We start from the raw sequence: 20494 nt of genomic DNA, 5'->3' as shown, positions 1-20494 counted from the left end.
GTAGCACAGAAGGGTGACCTTTACGGTAACAAACGCCAAATATTACATCGGAAGCCTGCTTCAGTTTCTTCAGTTCCTTTGTGTTGTTACCTCTTGCGCCTTACCCAATATTTGCTACAATAAACCAAGGTATAAAATGCAGTTTAAAGCTGGGAAATACACCCGGCCTGAAAAGGAGAGGAGCGCATGAAATTGAGAGAGATAGGCTAAACTGGCGCAGAGCAGTGGAATCGGCACGGTTGGCAGTTGTCCTGCGGTAGACAGCCTTGGTGATGATAGAGAAGCTTGGGAAGGAATACGCGGTTGTTCTGGGATTTTTGAGCCATTAGCAAACGATGGTTAAAACTGCGGTTCTCCAACTTCTACAATCGCTGCAACTTCTGGTTTTTTGACTGCTTTCTCCTTCTATGTCACGGTTAGTGCAATGCACTACTTCATACACAAAGAAATGGTACATGAAGAAAAAAAAGAGCTTAGGAATGTGCCAGCGTAGTGTTTTGTGTAAAACATATTCAAGACTGGACAAAGTTCTTTTGTACTGCTGCTTTATTGCGCCATGCACAAAGAGCTTACAGAACGGGACTGCGTGAACGAGAAACACGTCGCCTCGTAGTGTCATGACACGCAGTCTTCAACAATCATGGCCTACCAATAGAACCATACCTTCTTGGAACTATAGCTGCAATGCCCATTCACCAGTTAGAGCTGCATAGCCCCATTGGCGTTCATTGACTTAGTAAATGCATTTTAATCATTCAAAAACTTAGCCGCAGGCACAGGAAAGCGTACGTGATTCTCGGTCAACGCGCTGTTGCCTGGCATTCACAGAAAGGAAGCATCGCGCATACGACTCATCACTGCCCATAAAATCGCATGCACTTATTCAGGTTCCCAATTTATTTCACACCGATGCCTCCAATTAACAACACAGAAAATCGGGTGTAAAAATGGTATATAACACTCGCGTGACGCCTTACGATGTGTACGCCAAGCTGGAGCACAACGCATCGAAACGAGCGAAATGGCATACCTCTGTATTAGAACCGTCACCTCCTTGCCTGCCTCGAAAGCAGGCTTTGCTGCAAAGTAGCAAGTCTAACCGAAGCTCCGGTGGTGTATACAACTTTTCCTTCCGACAGTACAGAACGAATACAAGGATCTGTGTATAAATAGCCAGGGACTTTACGCCCAGGGTGACAAGGTTTTCTTATCAAAGAAGAAGCACAAGAAACATCGCTTTGCGATTAGACGGCTAAAGAGTTTACATTAATTGTGTCACTTACAGTAGCCCAAATGTGATAGACAAATTTAACGACAGTAGACAACAAGAATAACACCTACGAAATTGAAGTTTCATGAAGCTTAGGAAGCACAATGCGTCGACAACAGATCACTAAAAATATGAGCTGGGAATAAACCCTGGTCATTGCCAGAAAGTGTCATTTCTTTTAGACATTAAATAACAGCATCACAGATTATAGATTTATAGAGAAAGATTACCGTGAGAGACTAAATCACGTGATTGCACTGTTGAAATGAAAAATACAAGGCCCAAATATACAAGGCTCTGAAGTATGTGTTTATTCACTCACCTGTCAATGAAAAATGCTCTTAGCTAGGATAGTGCACGTTGAATCCAAGAGAAAGCAAGCTGGCGTGAGGCAATACATGAAGATAAGTCAGCTAATTTAACGACAGTGGGCCTTTTCTTGACTTCACAGGCAGTAAATACCTTGCTGGGTTAAAAAGCTTATGTACCGTCCTCCACCACGCGAAGCTGAGAACGCTACTACGACAGCGCTCAGGTGCCATAAATAACAAAGCGACCTCAGGAGGCAAGCTAGCAAAAGCGCCGTCATTTGTGGGATCGAAACTTATTGCGAGAGCGCTGGCAACACACAAGCGAGGATGACGCCCGGGACACGTTATATCACTGGGACAGTACTGAATGCCACGTGCTTCAGTCTTCATCTTTACGCTGATCACGATACTTTTTCTGTGACAAGTTGCAAGCACGAACCATAACAGATCTTCATTTGATAAAACATACAGAAAACTGAAACAAAACGAAGTTCGTATACTAGGGCAGCTTCCAAATAGTTGTACTTGACGGGCCTGAGACGTCAGAGTTGTGTTGAATAGTAACTGAATGTAGGAAATGCGTGAATGCACACAAGGTCCACTCTTCGCAGCAGCTGTTACCGAGTTTAACGCTCACAATAGGAAAGGAAAAAACATGGCTCCAATTGGGCAAATTGGCACCTGCTTTAACACTGATTCAGCGTTTTTTGTTTTCGTTAACCATGTGACGCGTGGCTAAGAAAAGAAAATTTTCCGATAGATTCTCCGCAGGGCCCACCTGTATTAAAACATTAACTGCATTATCACCATCGAAGCCACTGAGCGGTGAACTCTCTTCTTTTTGGAGGCATCACGACTGTTTATGTGAAACGTATACGGTTTACTACCTTGCTGCGAACGGCCCGAAACTCCCAGCCGTGTACGATTTACGGAAGTGAGGTGCCTACGGTCGGTGTGTGTCATTTCAGCTTCGAGGACAAGTCGGGCGAATAATATTCTTCTAAGTCAAGTTGCAAATACTGAGTGCCGGTAGGTTAGCGTAAATCGATGGCGAAGGAGGGAGAGTGAAAAGTTTAATACCAATAAAACGTTGTTATTGCGAATCATGTTGAACGGGACGTCTTTGTGTGGCCAATTTGGATAACACAGATACCGCACTCGGGTGTTTAAAATCATTCGCTACAGAATTTTTCAAAAATCAAGAAAGATAAGCTGGTGTTGTGGTCAGTGCATGTCAATTGCATTGAAAAATAGGGATTATGGTTTATGGGGTTTAACGTCGCAAAGAGAATTTGGCTATGCAGAAAGTCGTAGTGGAGGGCTCCGGGTAATTTCGACCACCTGCTGTTCTCTAGCGTGCTTCGACGTCGCAAAGTACTCGGGCCTTTAGCATTTTGCCTCCATCGAAATTAGACCGCCGCTGATCCCCATAATCACTGAGCCACGGCAGCGGCTCGTTCCAGGTATCGACCATAAAAAGATGCCTGCAAACAGTGTTTGAGTTGGCTTACCGATCTGATTCATTCAGTAAATCGCGTCGCTGCATGTGTTGTCGTCGCAGAAAGGTGTGTTGTGTTGCGTTGGGTTTAATGGCGCATAAGGAGCTAAGGCGATCATGCGCCAAGTTCAAGGTATAAGAAAATTGTTTTCTGCAGATTTTTACTAATATGTGGACAAACATGCTGGTGTAGAGGGCTTCCAGAGTTAGTTCGTTTAGTAGAAATGAAAAAAAATTTATAAATGGCTAATAGTAAAACCTTTAAAAAAAGCCGGATGACCTCAACAGCCATCCTGGGCTAGGCAAGGATTTGAGGCTCCCAAACAATAAAAAAACTTCAGCCTTCTTCTCAGGAATGAGAAAATGGCTGAAGTGAATCACATAATGAACCAAAGCTGTGGATCAAAATTTAGTTCCTCAAGAACGCCTGCTAACAACGGTACGTTCAACTAAGAGCAGCGCTGGGTGTAAAGGAACGTATGCGTTATAAAATTTAGTAAAGTGCTTCTTTCTTAGTGTTTTGAGTTCTGAACAAGAGAATAAAGCATGGTTTAGTGTCAGCTCGTTTCCAAATTTTTTACAAAGAGGTTTGTCTTGTTTCGCTAGTAAAAAAATTATGCGTAATGAGTCTATATAGAATGCGGAGACGACATAAAATACTTCTCTAAATCGTTTCTCGTGCCTACAGTGCTTCATTCACCCAGGATGGGCTTTACAAAGTGCAGCTTCTTCTAAACCTCGTTGTCCCATGAAACCTGCCATTTTTCTCTCAGTTTATTCTGGACTAACTTCATGCAGTCTTTATACGGTGTGTCTACTTGTTTTACTTCACCATTAAGGGCAAGTTCGGCGCATGCATCAGCCCTCTCGTTCCCGCTGATGCCCACGTGACTAGAGACCCAGCACAAGTTCATTGCATGTCCTTGTGTATCAGCTTTTATTACAGTATGTATTATGTCTTCTATTATGGATTCAATTGCATTTCTGCGATTTATTGCTGTAATTACGCTGAGGGAGTCAGTGTAGATAACACTGTTCTCTATGTTTTTCTTCATTGTTTTTTATACAGCTACAACAATGGCGAAGCATTCTGCTTTAAAAATCAAACACTGGTCAGCCTGAATAATTTCTTCCATTTTCACTCTTTACATAGAGCGTTCTTATGGAACCGTCCGCTCATAAATCGGTGTACATCGCAGAAAGAACATCGTCTATGTCTATGTCCATATATGTCATAAAGCACATTAGGAGCATAGGTATTTCTTCCATTAAGTATTCAACTCAAGTCATTTGATCAGTATGCAGTGTCGGATAGTTAACCTAACTAGTTTTAACTGTGGGTATTTCGAACTACAATGCCCATTCCGGAATTTCAAAAATTAAGCTCGCCTTCGATGTTGACGGTCTTTAATTATGAAATATGATACTGAGACTCAAAACAAACAAATTTCAAAGTCGATTCGTTACATTCAGTGCATGATCATTCAATTTCAACTTATTACTTAAATAATGTCCCCCTTGCTGCTAAATCCATTTCAAGAGGCTGTATCGACGAATTTTTCATTGTTTTCAAAATAACAATCTCTATCAACTTATTTGAAACATGCTGTTTATGCTGCACGTGCAAATATTAAGCAAAGCGCAAAATTTATAATTCAGACATACGTAGGCCGCGGATTATATTGAGGAAATTATGACATTTGCAGGAACAGTCTTTTGCAACATGTATGTTAAAGGAAGATCACAGTGTCAGCTGGCGGAAACGGAGGGAGGCCTGCCGAAAAACAAATTTATCTTAAAGCCAACCACAATGGCGCAATAGCCTAGGAATTTTGTAGTCATAACGCTGCCTCAGCACGTGGTGCAACAGTTTTGAATTCTTCTCTTCATTTGCTTTAAGCGCCTGCGTATTTGCGTGAAGTTTTATAATTCCCAGGCATTCTGTAAGTGAATAAAATAAGCTATAATATGCCGCATTCACGTTTTCCTCAATAACCAGTACGCTTTTTCTTTTTGCGTTTCTGCAGCGGACGGATCCTCAGTGCTCAAATACTGGAATTTCGTAACTTTGAACCGGCGTTTTCATTTCATAGGCATTACAGAGTTAAGTGCTAATCTAAAAGCAATTGGAAATTTTTACGCTGACTGTGCTCTCGCCGTGAGCGGTGCTACTTTAGATGCATATACGCACCTTTTGGGTTGTGATGGCGCAACGGGGGACTCTCGGATAAACTTGATCGCTGGCATAAAATTTTGAAGCTAAACCCCGAGCATTCACGTGCTGACTTTTGGGAATACCATAGAGACGGGAGTTCTCAAGAACGGGCTACTGTGTCTCCCCAGTGTGCGATTTGACTCGCCGCCACTTGCCCTGAGGGTGGGCAAAAATTATGCGAGGGTTCTTACAACAACACCTTCCTTCCTCCTCTATTTCATAGTTTTTTCTTTACTCAGCGCAAAGTAGTGGTCATAAACCCACTTCCTAAAACCAGCGTTTGTGCATTTCCTCTAGATGCTAGTTTGAGGGTAAAAACCGCTCGCCTTTAACTGCATCTAATAATCTCCGATCTGAAGCACTGAATGCCTTAAAACGGCACATGGCAGTTGATATTATTTGTCTGCCGAACAAAAGCGACGTTTCAGGAATCTTTTTACGAAATTCGTGCATTTTCTGATTCATCCAAAGATTTACTTTTAAACTGTTTATTGCACGAAATAACTTTAAAGACAAAAGGATGCTTTCTTAGAGGAGTAACAAAATTTGAGTCTTGCAATGAATGAAGAAAAATAGATTCAGCAAGCCAATTTTCATCGACTCGTTAAGCCTTTGTCAAAATTGCCATCCATCGCATGAGTGCCTTCTTTCAAGGCACGCTAGTTCATTGCCCGACTTGACTATTTTTAAAATGATTGATGCCTTGCACCAGATAAGAATAGAGTAAGCGCAATTACTGCAGCCTTATTCACATCAGCACTGTCGTACAGTTTAGTGATCACTATGCTTTCCCTCTATCCCACTGTCATTACAGTTGATATTTTGGGTTCTGCCACTATCATTACAGTTGATATTTTGAATTCTGCTTTCATAACTGACCCCCAAATGTATGCATAGTGCGCTGCTCACAAAGGACAGGAACGTCGGGATGTCACTGGAAGCAACGGCAACCGGCTAGCTCCAGGCATAGATTCACTTGGCAGCACGTTTTCACGTGGCACATCCGACGCAAGTGCAGGTCAGCCTCCGTTCGAAGGAGGCAGGGAATGGCTGCTGCAAGCCGGGCAGGGAAACGGAGGGAAACAGGAGCGTCGGTCTGGGGGCCAGTTCTTCAGGCCGGTACACGAGCTGGTCGTCTCGAACCAGGACTTTCACCGTCGCCGTTCGCTGGCAGATGGGGCTGCCGTTGTCTGTGAGGGGGAGTGCAGTGGTGTCCTGGGTGCCGCCAGCTTGATGGCGGCGCTTGGTCTTGTACCGTCGGTTCTGGAACCAAATTTTCACCTGCGAAACCCCAGAACAGCAGCTGTATTACATCTGTGTTTGTGTGCCCATGGAGCCTTCGCGTTCAAAGCTTTTTTCCCCCAGAATCTGCCTTTTCTATTTCGTCACGAAACTTTTCTATACGGGCACAATATAGCTTCACATGTCAGCACGCTTATTATATGCGTGCTGGCTTTCAATGTCCGTTCTCTGACATCCGAATGCCACAAGTTATAAAGCTCAGCTTGGCGCAATAGCCCTGAACCTGTTTTTATTATTATTTGCAAGGAAATTTACGCACGTGTAAGGCGGGTATTCTTGCACTTCAAGGCTTAAAACCGCCGAGGTAGCTCAGTGGCTATGGTGACGGCTGCTCACCCGAAAGACGTGGGTTTGATCCCGGTAGCGGTGGTCGCATTTCGACGGAAGCGAAATGCTAGAGGCTTGTGTACTGTACGACATCAATGAAATTAAAGAATACCAGGGGGTGGAAACTTCCGGCGCCCTTCACTACGACGTCCCGCATAGAATGAGTCGTTTTGGGATGTTACCCCCATAAGCCATAAACTCTGTTTTCATCTGGCACTGTAGCATTAAAGATGTCCTTGAAGTGCCACAAGAAGTAACAACCTCATGTAACTGGCACATACAACCTGTCAGCTGTACCACACGACATCCTGCCAGCTGCATGTACACATGCCCAGATGAAGACAAGTCGTCTTGTCGAAACATTGGTAAGCACCTTGATGTTTTCCATGCCTTGTTCACTCTGTGATTCACACGACATTCAGTTTCGCATAGGGCCCCACCAAGCTGGACAATATTTCAGAGACCGAAACAGGGTAATGCAGTGGTTGTACCATGTACTCTGCTTATACAACCTGCGAGTTGTTGCAGGACTTTTATTGGACTATGTAGGGCAAGGTGGCGGTGGTTTGGGTTGAAAACGTACATGGTCATGAGCTATTTTAACGCAATACCGTCAAGGAGCACGTGTCGGCGTTGATAGATGTGAGCAAGAAATTTGGACTGCTCGAAAAGGTGGCTACTTCACACATTGGCGGCATATTTGAAAAGCGAATGAAATTGCAAAACTGCCGAATGAAGGTCGCAACTTGACTCAAACGTCATTTTTTTATGAAATAATAGCGCTGAAAAGGACACTCACGAAAAGGTCAAGGATGGAGGCCGAAATATGTCAGAGCGTTGTGCGAACTGCGGAGCGTGTGAGCCGCGGTTGAATCAGTAAGGATCCTGGGCAGAGGGCGCGATAAATTGGCACGTACTGTTAGAAGCTTTTCACATTTGGAATAAGGGAGGTAGTTGCGTTAGCGATACGCCTCTCAAGTTCTTGGAGGCAGAAATAAATTTTCTTGAACGGTTTCGTGGCTTCCCATTGTTTGCTATGCAGTACTGCACATGTCTGTATCCATGATTTCTGTATATATTTGCTGGCCTGGTTACAAATAAAAACATACGAGAGTTAGCGCTGTCCTTGTCTTTCCAGACCTTTTTGTGGGCGTCCTTTTCATCCCTATTATTTCATTCCAAAAAAGTTATGCATCATCAAGCCCATCTTGAAGTTTGAGTCAAAAATTACGGTTTTCTGGACTAGACCATTTTAAAACAGGGATGATCTGCGGATTTTCAGAGCGCATATTAACGCGATAGCGATAAGTCTGCTGTTCTGCAGAACATTCGGCGTCGTCAGTGTTGTGAGCAAAAAAGCAGGAGGTCCACTTGCAACCTAGGTCACGCGACATTGTGACGTCATCACAACCTGCCAATCGGTGGCTAAAACCCCTCAACAGACTAAAGGTAACGACATCTCCTCCCTCCTCCTCCTACGCCAGCGCTCCTTCTCTCGGCTCCTCCCGGGCGCCGACGGTGGCGGCACCTAGGCCGGGGGATGCTACAAAACGCTGCAGACGCTCGCCTTTTGGCGCGCAGCAAACCGCGCTCCCGAATGAATTTTGTACTGCGTTTTTTGCCTTGGCTTCCGTCGAAATTAAAATGATGACATGGAAGGTCGAAAAATCAGTTACTGAAATAAGTGCCGCGACCAACGCAGCGCTGCTTTATCGAAACTTTTTGTAATGCGATCGCTTTGATTGAGGAGCATACGTTGGAAGTGGAGTGTGCGAACGAGTTCGCGGCACTATAGTGAATATACTCAGCGCGTTGTGTTCCCAACGCTCGCGCTTTGGGGCGCAGTGTACCGCGCCCGAATGAAATTTTTGTTGTACTTTCTGCCCCTGGTGCGGCCGCATGGCTTGGGAGTTACAAAAATTACTTACCCAAATGACTGCCCCGACCAACTTTGCACTGCATTATCGGAAATTTTCGTACTGCGATCGCTTTGATCGCAGTGCACACGGTGGAAGTGGAGTGAGCGAGAGAGCTAGCGGCGCTATAGTGAATGTCTCAGAGTCATGTTTTTCAACCGGCGTCTTTTGTCCAATCTTATTAAGAATTTAACTCCGCAAAGAGGAAGTGGACCGACATGCGACTAGATGTGCGGCCGAGGCTTTATTTGAGCGGATGGCGGTTTAATGTTCCTATAACATATTCTCTCGAAGGCGCGGTGAAGACGACGAAATTGCTCTGTATCAGAACGCTGCCTTCACGTCTCTGCAGTTTTTTTGGTAATTTGTCCTATAATCAGAGAGGCGCCGCTCCCTTTTTGCCACGGCGATGGAAGTGGAGGCTGCTGGGCCTCTATTGGAGCCCGGTGGGTCGGCAGCAGCCGCCCAGAGGAAGCGCCTGCACCGCCAGAGTGACTCGAGCAGCCAGGGAACTGTTGCGTACTCGGTGCCAAGTGAAGACTCCTCGTCCTCGGCTGACGACGGTTTCCTACCGGTTGTTGGTAAGAAAGCCAAGCGCAGACTGCGTAGACGAGCCGAATCGCCCTCATCGAGCACGTCAACGGTGTCCTCATCAAGAACGCCAACAATAATCACGGCGCGAAGTTCCTCGGCGCATACCGCCTTGTTTGTGCCGCTGAACTCAACGCACAACTTGAACCTCCTGAACAGGCAAGCCATCTCTATTTACCTGGAGAGCCTCGTACCGGGAGGCATTACAGATGTCAGAATAAACCCGTTCAAAAACGTCATTGCCATTGATCTGTTGGAGCGAAGTGCACTAGAGAGTTTAACCGCAACCACCAAACTTGGCAACATCAGTGTACGGCCCCTTATTCTTCAGGACAGCGGCACTACGGCTGGCGTAATCTACAACGTCGACATCGCCACCTGTGACGCAGATTTACCCATGTTTATCAAGCCGGCAACCAACGGCATTTTCATCATTCAAGTTCAGCGGTTAGGAAGATGTACATGCATCAAGGTGACCTCCAAGGGTGACTGCATACCATCGTACGTGAAGGTTGGACCCTTTCGACATCCAGTTCGACCTTTTGTGGCTAAGCCACTTCAATGCAGGAAGTGCATGAGGATCGGCCACGTGAGCGGCGTCTGCATCAACTCTATCGTGTGCCCCCGATGCTCCGAGTAACACAGCAGTGACGTTTGCCGCGCGACTACCTTGAAGTGCGCCAACTGCCACGGCCCTCATGACTCTTCCTCGAAAGACTGCCCCGTCTAAAGACAGAGCAGGCGGTACTGAAGCAAATGGTGCGAGAACATTCTACGCACAAACAAGCCGCCGCAAAGGTGCGACGACGTCTTTCGCGCCGCTGAAGGTCGTCAAAGAAAGCAGTCACATTTGAGAATAATGCCCCAAACGTAACTGCAGGTTGTCCGCCTCCACCAAAAAGCGTACCAAATCAAAGGGAGCCCGGCGCTTGGTGAGGCTGGGCCTGCTGCCTCAGATCCAACTTGGCCACCACTGCCAAAGCCTTCTACGCCTACTGTGTCAGAGATGTTGGCGCACCCAGGGCAGTGTGCAGCGCCTACGACTTATCCAGCCAACAGGCACGATCAAGGCCATGGCCCAGATATGCAAGTGATTGCAATGCTAACGTCACTAATGAATGCCATGCGTGCTCTGCTTTCCAGCCTACGCACGGCAGCAGCAAATAGCGCACTTCAAGTGCTGGACGCGCTAACATTCAGTTCTTGCGGATCTGCAGCAGAAGGCATCACGGCTCCTTCGGACCTGTCTTTTCAAAAGAAAGTCAAGCAAGCTTTCATTTTCCAATGGAATGCTCGTGGACTCCAGTCCGAGATTTCGGATTTACGGCACTACGTCCACGAGAATCAGTTCCCCATTGTAGTGATTTGTGAACCGAAGATTCCGGAAATTTTGCGAATATCCGGTTACGAGGCATTTGCATCACCAACGCTCAACAGATCCAGCAAAGTCATAGTCTATATTCGACGTGAACTTACATATGTGTAACATTCAGTTCCTCCGAACGAAGACAATCAGTACGTTTTCCTGACAGTGAAGAGCCGAGACTTGACATTTACGCTATTGGCGGTGTACTTGGCGCCATGAGGTCATTTCGACGCCAGAAGGTTGAGTGGTTTGATGGCAGCTACACCTGCTCCGTGGGTCATTATGGGTGACTTCAATGCTTATCACACCATGTGGGGAGGCGTTAGGATGGACGTTAGGCGAAGACAGCTTGTGTCCTTCGCCTCTGACCATGACCTCCAGTGCCTTAATGACGGAAGCCCGACCTATATTCGAGGGTTGACTTATATCAGCTGCTTGGACTTGACGTTCATTTCACAGTGCCTTAATAACAGCGTCCGGTAGTTTCCAGATGTAGAAACCCATGGCAGCGACCATATCCCAACTTATCTGATTTTTACCGGCCATTCCACATTTTCCCCAGCCACGTGTAGGCAGCGCATTGACTGGACAGTTTTTAAATTACTTATGGAGGCTACTTGCACAGAGGGCTTCTCTACAGGTCTTGAACAAAAATTAAGGAGCCATAGAACACGCCACCTGCCCCTTTAACCCTTTCACTAGCCACACCGATTTCGACTTCGAATTGCAGCGACTGCGATCACAACGGCGCAGGGCAGAGCGCGGATACCGACGCACAAAGTCGCGCCTAGACCTAAGAGATGCTAGGCGCATACAGAAGAAGATTCAGCGCAGAATTCAGGCACTGCAAACACAACGCTGGAGGACATTTTGCCAAACACTTGATCCACGGAAGCCTTTGCCACGCGTTTGGAGTGTAATTCGGGGTCTTCGCACGTCCCCCCAACAGTGCTACCAGTTCAAATCCGTAGCACTCCACCAAAGGCGCAGTGTGGTTGTGGTAGCCGAAGATTTCTGCGCAAGAATAACAGGCCCTCCGAATCCAGGCGCAACGCTGCACTGCAACAATGTTCCACCCTCACGGGATTCTCGGATGGATGTACTATTCTCCATGGAAGAACTTGATGCTGCGCTGGTTTGTTGTAGAAGGTCATCATCACCAGGGCCCGATGGTGTGACGTACTCCGCACTTGCCAACCTTGGCCAAGAAGCTCGACGGGCTCTTTTGGACACTTGTAACAAGTCATGGACTGGTAGCATAGTTTCTCATGATTGGAAGACCAGTCGTCTGGTGCCACTTCTTAAACCGGGGAAATCACCGCTCGACCTTTCATCATACCGTCCAATTGCACTCGCCAGCTGCGTCTGCAAATTCATGGAAAGAATGCTGCTCACACGCATAGAATGATACTTGGAGCGATATCAGATTTATCCAACCTTCATGTCTGGGTTTTGACGGGGCCGCTCTTCTATCTACAACGTGGTTGACCTTGTAACGTCGGTGCAACATAGCAAAAGTTTTAAAAGATTGACCGTGGCATTGTTTTTGGATATCAAGGGCGCGTACGACAACGTAAAGCATCAGGCCATTTTGGACGCAATGAAAGCTGCTGAGATCGGAGGACGTACGTTCAGCTGGATACGCAGCTATTTATCAGAGAGGGCGTTTTTTGTCCTGACTGCGGACGGATCAACGTCCTTACACCGAAATTCGCGCGGAGTCCCTCAGAGTGGAGTGCTGAGCCCAGTTCTCTTCAACCTTGCTCTCATCGGCCTGGTCAGCGTATTGCCACAATCTGCTCAGATCTCTGTATACGTAGATGATATCTGTATTTGGTCATCAGGGGTGACCCGTGCTCAAATACGTGCAAGACTTCAAAAGGTGGCATCGATATTGAAATCTTATCTTCGCTTGCAGGGTCTGAACATTTCGACCGAAAAGTGTTCACTTGAGGCGTTCACACGCAAAATAATGTCACTTTACGCCATTCGCATCAATGGCGAAGCCATTCCCTATGAGAGATGCCACAGATTCCTTGGTGTTGTCATCGACATGAACCTCTCGTGGAGTCCACATATCTACGACATGAGAAAGAGACTAATTGCGATTGTCCACGTCCTCTCCTTCCACGGGGGAAAGTCCTGGGGTGCATCAGTGCGCTCGATGCTACAACTGTACCGTTCCCTATTTCTGGGCTACATGCGGTACAGCCTTCCGATATTCAGTTCCATTAGAAAGACAAATATCGAGACTCTTCAAAGTGTGCAAGCACAAGCCTTCCGTATCTGCCCTGGACTGCCTAAATGTGCATCCACAGCAGCAACTGTGCTTGTTGCCCGGGAACATCCTCTTACTACATACGTTGCTGCTGACACCATGACAACACAAATTCGGCACCTCACACGGGTCCTGTGTCACCCCGCAACACTCCCAATAATTAGGCCGCGTACTGCATTCGCAAAGTCATTGAAGCCTAGCGCGCATATCGTCCATCGGAGTTCACCCCTGCGTCAAGACCGTGCTCGCCCTTATGTAGTCTTCATGAACCTCGGGTTCACCTCTATATTCCTGGCATTACGAAGAAAGCTGGTGTATCACTGCCCGTTCTCGAATAACTGACATTGAATCACCTGCATTCTTACCACAGTCACAGCATACATGTTTACACAGATGGATCAGTTCACTAGACCAGTTCTGCGGGTTCGGTGGTGATACCGGCCAGATCCATCTTCATGAAAGTGAAGACGACCTATCCAACATCTTCAACTGGTGCGGAACTCGCAGCCTTACGGGATGCGGTAGAGTTCATCAGTCAAGAACCTCCACATGACTGGACGCTTTTCGCCGACTCTAAAGAAGCCCTTCAAGCCCTGCAAGCTGCGCTACGCCGCGGGTCGCAGGAACAACTTGTTGATGAGATCCGTCTACTGTACCACAGCACCGTATCCAAAGGTCATGACATCATTTTTCAATGGCTGCTAGGACACTGTGGTATTAACGGTAATCACCAGGCCGATGCGGCTGCGCGTTCTGCTGACAAACGACGGACTTCCAGTGAGGATCCCAAACCAAGACCTGACGCTGCGTGTGGGCTTCGCCCTTTGGCGCTGGAGCTCACAATTTCAGCGTGGAACACGGGGGAGTTTTGCAACCTCCACCTCAAGGCACTGGACCCTGGACTGCGCCTTCGTCTTCCACTTAACTTAGCACGCCGCGACGCAACATTGTTATGTCGTTTATGGATCAGTGTTGCTTTTACCAACCACTATGCTTTCCGAATGGGGATGGCCGACAGTCCTGCCTGTGAAAGCTGCGGTTGTGAGGAGACCATCGCTCATCTTCTCTGTGAGTGCCCTGCATTTGCGAGTGCAAGACATACACTGTGTTGTGCCCTAGACCGCCTCGATCCTCGCCCATTAACAGAGCAAAAGATCCTCGGTCCGTGGCCACAGCAGTTGACTGCTCTCAAGGCATACAAGGCACTCTTTGCCTACTTGAGAGCGACTTGATTGAGTGACAAATTGTGACAGCGTTGTGCGTGTGTAGGTGATGCCTTTTTCCCCTTCTCTCTTCCTCCTTTTTGTCCCCTAATTCCTCTTCCCCAGTGCAGGGTAGCCGACCGGAACCCCTTTCTGGTTAACATCCCTGCCTTTCCCTCCTCCTCTTTATCTATCTATCTAGCTATCTCCAAGGCGCGTTCGCTCGTGCAACGGGCTGTGTTATTCAGTGCGCAGGTGATTACTCCTCCCAATTTTAATTATATTAATGCAGGAAAGCTCGGTGATTATTTCGGAGTTAAAATACCTCGGACACCTCGCAGGCTACCGTTAAACATCCGACTGACGGTAGCCACGTAATGTTTGTCAATAGGCGAATACGATGCCCTATAGTTGCGTACTGTAACTCGGTTGTGATCAGAATTTTGACGTAGGGTCAATAGTTTGGGTTGATTAACAGGAACCAAAAAATACATTTAAACGCTGTTTCGTGAGCGACTACAGCGCCGCATGAGTCATTCGAATGCTGCTTGTTTAGGTGATTATAATCTTCGTCAGCATATAAATAATGGCTTGTAGGAGAACATTGCCTTCCCTCTTGTAATCTCCATGCCTAACGCGCAGTAGCCTGGACTGCCGCAGTTAATCGCTTTCGGTCGAAGTAGCGTGCAAAAGAAAAAAACTCAAGTGCTGGAAATTCAAACTCGAATTTGCTCAGTTCTCTCTGAAGCAAACACGTTGGTTCGGTTAGGAAGTTGCTTGAAGTGAAAATTGAAAAACAAGTAGAAAATTGGAAAAAATAAAATTTGGTAAGTCTCCCATATTTCTGCTGAAGCATTGTCAATGCCTCGACACCACTTTTATAAGTTCATCTGCTTTACGCAACTATAACTTTCGGACAGTTATGAGAAATATGTTCTCAGGCAAGGTTTGTTATGTTAACAAGCAAACATGTGATTACAAGGTAGTACGTCGTGTGCTGTTAGGTTCCGAGCCTTCCCAGTCATGGGTTTGGGCTGCTTTCGATGCACAAAAATGCTTGGTACGGCATCTGGCCTTAATTTATTTATACCCTAATTCCGAAGGACATGGCTCTCAAACTGGTCTTCGGTGAACTGATCCTATCACGAATTAAGTAAGATTTTTTATGACGCAACCTTACGAGGAACAATACAAAGCACGAAAAATATATAGAGAGCTTGATCTTTAAAAACTTGAAAAACATGCAAAAGTGTTAACACGTCAGCAGCTCCACAAAAGGCCGTAAGAGCTTTGCCAAAGTCGGACGTTGGAAATCGTCAGGATCAGTGCGCGCACCCCTGTGTTGGTGATTCATTTGACACCACCTGTCCCACCCAGTTACAAAGTTCCACGCATTGTGATTTTTGCACGAATTCGCGGCAGCGACGACCGCCTTGAACCCAAAATGTCTACAACTATGTTTAACGGAGGTCTTCGCTTGCATTCTAAATTATTATCCACTCTGATATGGGGTATTCAAGCGATAGCTACGTTACTGTGCCTAGGCACAGTAACGCCCGATTTTGGTATGAACCCTGCCTGAAAAATACGTTCAGCAATGAGCTCAACATCAAAGCTAGACCTGAATCGCGAGCGGCACGAACAGCGGGGGCTTCAACAGCGATAACCACCCCTTTGGCGTCGAGCGACGGAGCCCAACTGCAACAAAACAAATGCGCCCAGCGATGCGCTTAACATGAGAGATAGACGTGCACCGCAAGGAGCATGAACAGCGTAGGCTGAAACAGCGAGAACCGCCCGTTTACTATTGAATTCGGGAGCGAAGGATTCCATTTGTAACGACCCAAATGCGGCAAGCAATGCGCGCAACATAAAAGCTAGACCTATATTGTGAGCATCATGTCCAGCGGGTATCAAACAGCGAGAACCGCTCTTTAGTATGGGGTTCGTAAGCGAAGGCGTCCAACTGCAACAAAAATTCCTGCAGCAGTGCGCAAGATGAAAGCTAGACCTCCAACGCGCAACATAAACATGGGGGCTCAAACAACATGAAGCGTAGCTTTCGAGTTGAGCCTGCGAACGAATCTGGCTACAACCACGTCAACACGCAAAGAAATACGCGCAACATCAATGCAGCACCTGCAGAATCTAGCAGAGCTGAAACGGTGGGCATAAGACAAAAAGAGGCACTTTTGTAGCCTACGAGCGAAACAGTCCATCTGCAACTATGCCAAACAGCATTTACTGCGAAGAAAGACTGCAATCGCTCGCCGTTCGTACCAAATCTTCCGAGAAAACGCTATTGACCACTGAAGAACGGCCACTCACATCCCAAAGACACGGATCCAGAACATTATGAAAGCTTACCCGGCCGATTCTGTGCAGCCAAACCTTTCAGTGAGCCGCGTTCCTTCTTCCAGACGGAATTAGAAAATATCTTTTCCGACTGCCGCCTAGGTTGTTGCATCCATACGGGCAACAGAAGCTCGGCATTGCCGCAACGCGCAGAGGCTGTTGAAGATGGAAATCTCTTCCCACCAAGACATTTGCACAGAAAGGAAACGAACCGCTATTCCTAGCCCCACAATGGCGCCGGCGTCTGCTGTGGAGCAAAAAAGCGCGCGCTAACACGTGACCACGGCGCTTCGGCCAATGGGAAGCTCCATTATCCGGCGGAGTGCTAGGAGAAGAGGGAATCCGGAAATTTCAAAGCTTTACATTGCTTCATTGGGGGGTTTTACCGGTGGCAGTTAAATTGATGACCGGTGGCGAGAGGCTGCTCGGGAAGAGTAGCCTGAATCTCGCAAGCGCACTGGTGGCTGTGTTTGAAACAGCCACCTGCCGGGGCAGTGGCACATCGCTTAAAGCTGTGTCACTGCGCCAGGAGAGGTATGATGACTTCCAGCAATCTATGAATGTAAAGTAGGGGATGACTAATTCCTCATATATGGGCTTCAACGTATTAGCGTTATCGCGTCATATACTTAAGGCGGACCTCGAGTGTTCCCTCAAGTTCTTTTAGGCATGAAATGCTTAATTCCCGTTCTTGGCAAACTTGATCTAACATCGTCCTGAAACCACGTCGAGCTGAAGAGAGAACGTGAAGCGAACTTTCCGAAATTTTAGTCAGAACGGATGCGCGCCATGCGCTCGTTCGAAGGCTCGACAATCAAGGCAACGATCTGGATGGCGGCGGCAGCACGTAGCACTGTGCTAAGCGATCCCACCTGATCGGTCGCAAGCCGCGAAGCTCGCTGGCGTGGAAGTGACGCAAATGATACGGTAGCGTTTGCGTGCGCCCCAGCTTGGGGATAAACAACGAACAGACGCGGATCACCACAAAAAAGAGTGAGGGCGGCGGTGCTTCAGGGTGCACTCTGTTGCACCAGAGCGGGGCCACGGATGTCATATGATGCTTCGCAGGGACGAGGCCTTGAAACGAGGTTGACTCAGGAAGCATTACATTGTGTTGACTAATGAGCACATTACCGTAAGCGCGTGCATCTACGCTCCAGCGAGGTCGGCGGCAGAAGTGCGTTGTGCTGTGACATGACCTCAAGGAGCAAGATTTAAAGAATGCCGCTAGCATCATACTGCAAAGCATTTCATCCTTTCATCTGCTATCGACGTCGAGAGACTGCAATTTTTTTAAACTTTGCCTTTGTAAAGCAATGCTCTTTCTCAAAAACATGGACATTCCTAATAAAAATGGCCTGTAGATTTTCTACAGACAGTTATAAACTCTTTTGCTTTCCTATATTTACTTCTGTCCGCTCATAAAATAGAGAATGTCATAGAGAAGGAAGAAGAGGAGGAGGAAAGGCGGGGGGGTAACCGGCAGATGAAACCAGTTTGCTACCCTTCACTGGGGGAAAACGATTAGGGGATATAATGTTGAGGGAGAAAAGGGAGTGATAAGGAAAAGTAGAAGGAGAAAGTATACTAAAACTCTAAGGTGATAACTACAGGGCCCAAAATGCTGCCCTGAGGGACACCAAACGAAGTACATTTAAATGTGGAGGTGCTGTTGTTTACTGAAACAGACTGCATGCGAGTACTAAGGTATGATTCCATTAACTCCAAGGCAACACCACGAATTCCGTAGAATTCTAATTTTCTCAGCAAAATACCCCGGTTAAGAGAATCAAATGCATTTGTAAAGTCTATAAAAACTTCCAGTACGCATCGTTTTTCTTCAAGTTTTTTTAGAATGAACTCTTTTTGATGCAGCAGGAGAAGTTCGGTGGAACAATGTTTCCTAAAACCGTATTGACAGTCAGTCAGGATGTTATGTTTATCTGTAAATAAAACCAGACGTGAATGGATGGCGTTTTCAAGCACTTTGGAAAAAATTGGTAAAATAGAAATTGGTCTGTAATTTGCTAAATTATTTTTGTCACCTTTTTTGTGTAGAACGCAAACCTTTGCGCACTGTAGCTGTGCTGGAAATACTCCACTTGACAGACAAAGACTGAAAATATGGGGAAGTGGGACAGCAATAATGTCAGCAATGAATTTAATCGGTCGGACTTGAATCTCAAAGATATCACTGGAGCTAGTATTTCTTAATTTCATGATAATAGAGAAAACTTCCGTTTCTGAAACTGGACTCAAATAAATTGTCTTAAGACAACTGCCAGTCAAGTATTGGGTGCAGTCTCCTGACGGTGCAGGAAACTTCAAGTTTACTAGGCAGCCATTGAAAACATTAGCTAGATCAGTTCCTGAAATCGTTGTGCCATTCACAACCATTTCACTAATTCCTTTTGATGCCTGCACGTTTTGAAATATTGAGTTTAGTTTTTTCCATGTCACGGCCGCGTTTTTGGATTATCCTAAAATAAGATTATTGAAATAGTTATCTCTGGCATGCTTAAGTTCCTTGTTTAATTTATTACGATACTTAAATGATTTAAGCAGTTCGGGATCCCGTTGCTTAAGAAATGCTTGGTACATTGTATACTTTGTTTTTATTTTAGCGAGTAAATCTCGAGTAATCCATGGTTTTCTGATCTTTTTCGATTTGGAAGAACTCAAAAATGGAAAGCTTGTTTCGTAAGCAGTTCTTAACAAGTTAAAAAAGATATCAAAAGATATGTTTGCATCAGATGAAGAAAGCACGTTCTCCCAAGATACAGTTGATATTTTTTGGCGGAAATTTTTCAAGTTTCTGGATGAAACATTTCTAGAAGGGATCGGAAGGCTAGTTTCTTTTTCATGATGTGGGAGGACTACATATACAGGTAAGTGATCGCTAAGATCGCAAGCTATGACTCCAGATGCGAAATTTTTGATGGAGGAGCTGAGGAGAAAGAAATCTATTAGCGTCGAAGACGTACTAGTAATTCTAGTTGGAGAAGAAATAACAATATTTAAGTCATAGCTCTTGTATAACCATATCATTTCTTTTGACTCACGAGTATTAGAAGTCAAGTCAATGTTAATGTCCCCACCACAAATTAAGTTAAGCTTATTAGTTATGCAGTATTGAAACAGAGTTTACGGAAGCACAGAATGTAGCGTGATCACCATTAGGGGGTCGGTACACGACAGAAAAGACATGGTTACACATTGCTATTGCTAACATTTCGCATTCAGATTTCGAAGAGGTGAAATCAGGCAAAAAGTCACACCTGAGATTTTTTTTCGCTAACAAGGCAACGCCGCCACCACGGCGTAAAGAGCGATTCAGGTGGAACACCTCATATCCGGGTATTGAAAAAACATTGTCATTACTAGTATACCAGGTTTCTGAGAGCATAATGACATCAAAAGAAAAGCCAATACTATCAAAAAACAAATCTAAATACTGATGTTTATTTCTGGCAGACTGAATATTCAAATGAAAAACCTTTAAACCTTTGAGACGCTTACTACCAAGTTTGTCAGGAGTAATATGCACAGATAGGTCGCGACACTTGTAGAAACACTTATGCAAGCGTCATCAAGTGATTTTTAGACTTGATAGCAATGGCTGTGTCACCTTCTTTCTGTCTAACGAGAAGTTTGCCGCCACTCTGCCAAACGAAGCGATAGTTCTTGTCACGTGTCCATTGCTTTGCCTCCCAGAGAAGTGCTCGGGTTTGTTTAGTCAGGTTAACTTGGATGTACACATTTTCATCTTCATGTGCATCCTTCAGCTTCTTTCTGTTTTTGAACCAGTCATCACAAACAGCCTGCCGAGCGAAGCGAACAGTGATTGCAGGCGTCTTATCGGG

General features: G+C 46.0%; 1 protein-coding gene across 1 annotated transcript in view; it reads right to left on the bottom strand.

Moving 5' to 3' along the window:
* Positions 1-535: 535 nt before the first annotated feature.
* The window catches only part of LOC144104057 (homeobox protein Nkx-3.2-like), an 87670-nt gene continuing 67711 nt past the window's right edge, over positions 536-20494 (bottom strand). The window contains exon 3 of the mRNA XM_077636846.1: positions 536-6575. Within this exon, the coding sequence (XP_077492972.1) occupies positions 6285-6575 (291 nt within the window). The 3' untranslated portion in view covers positions 536-6284. The remainder of the gene's footprint in view (positions 6576-20494) is intronic.

This window comes from Amblyomma americanum, chromosome 1, assembly GCF_052857255.1.
Source record: "Amblyomma americanum isolate KBUSLIRL-KWMA chromosome 1, ASM5285725v1, whole genome shotgun sequence".
Taxonomy (NCBI): Eukaryota; Metazoa; Arthropoda; class Arachnida; order Ixodida; family Ixodidae; genus Amblyomma; species Amblyomma americanum.
This window is presented reverse-complemented; position numbering and strand designations above follow the sequence as displayed.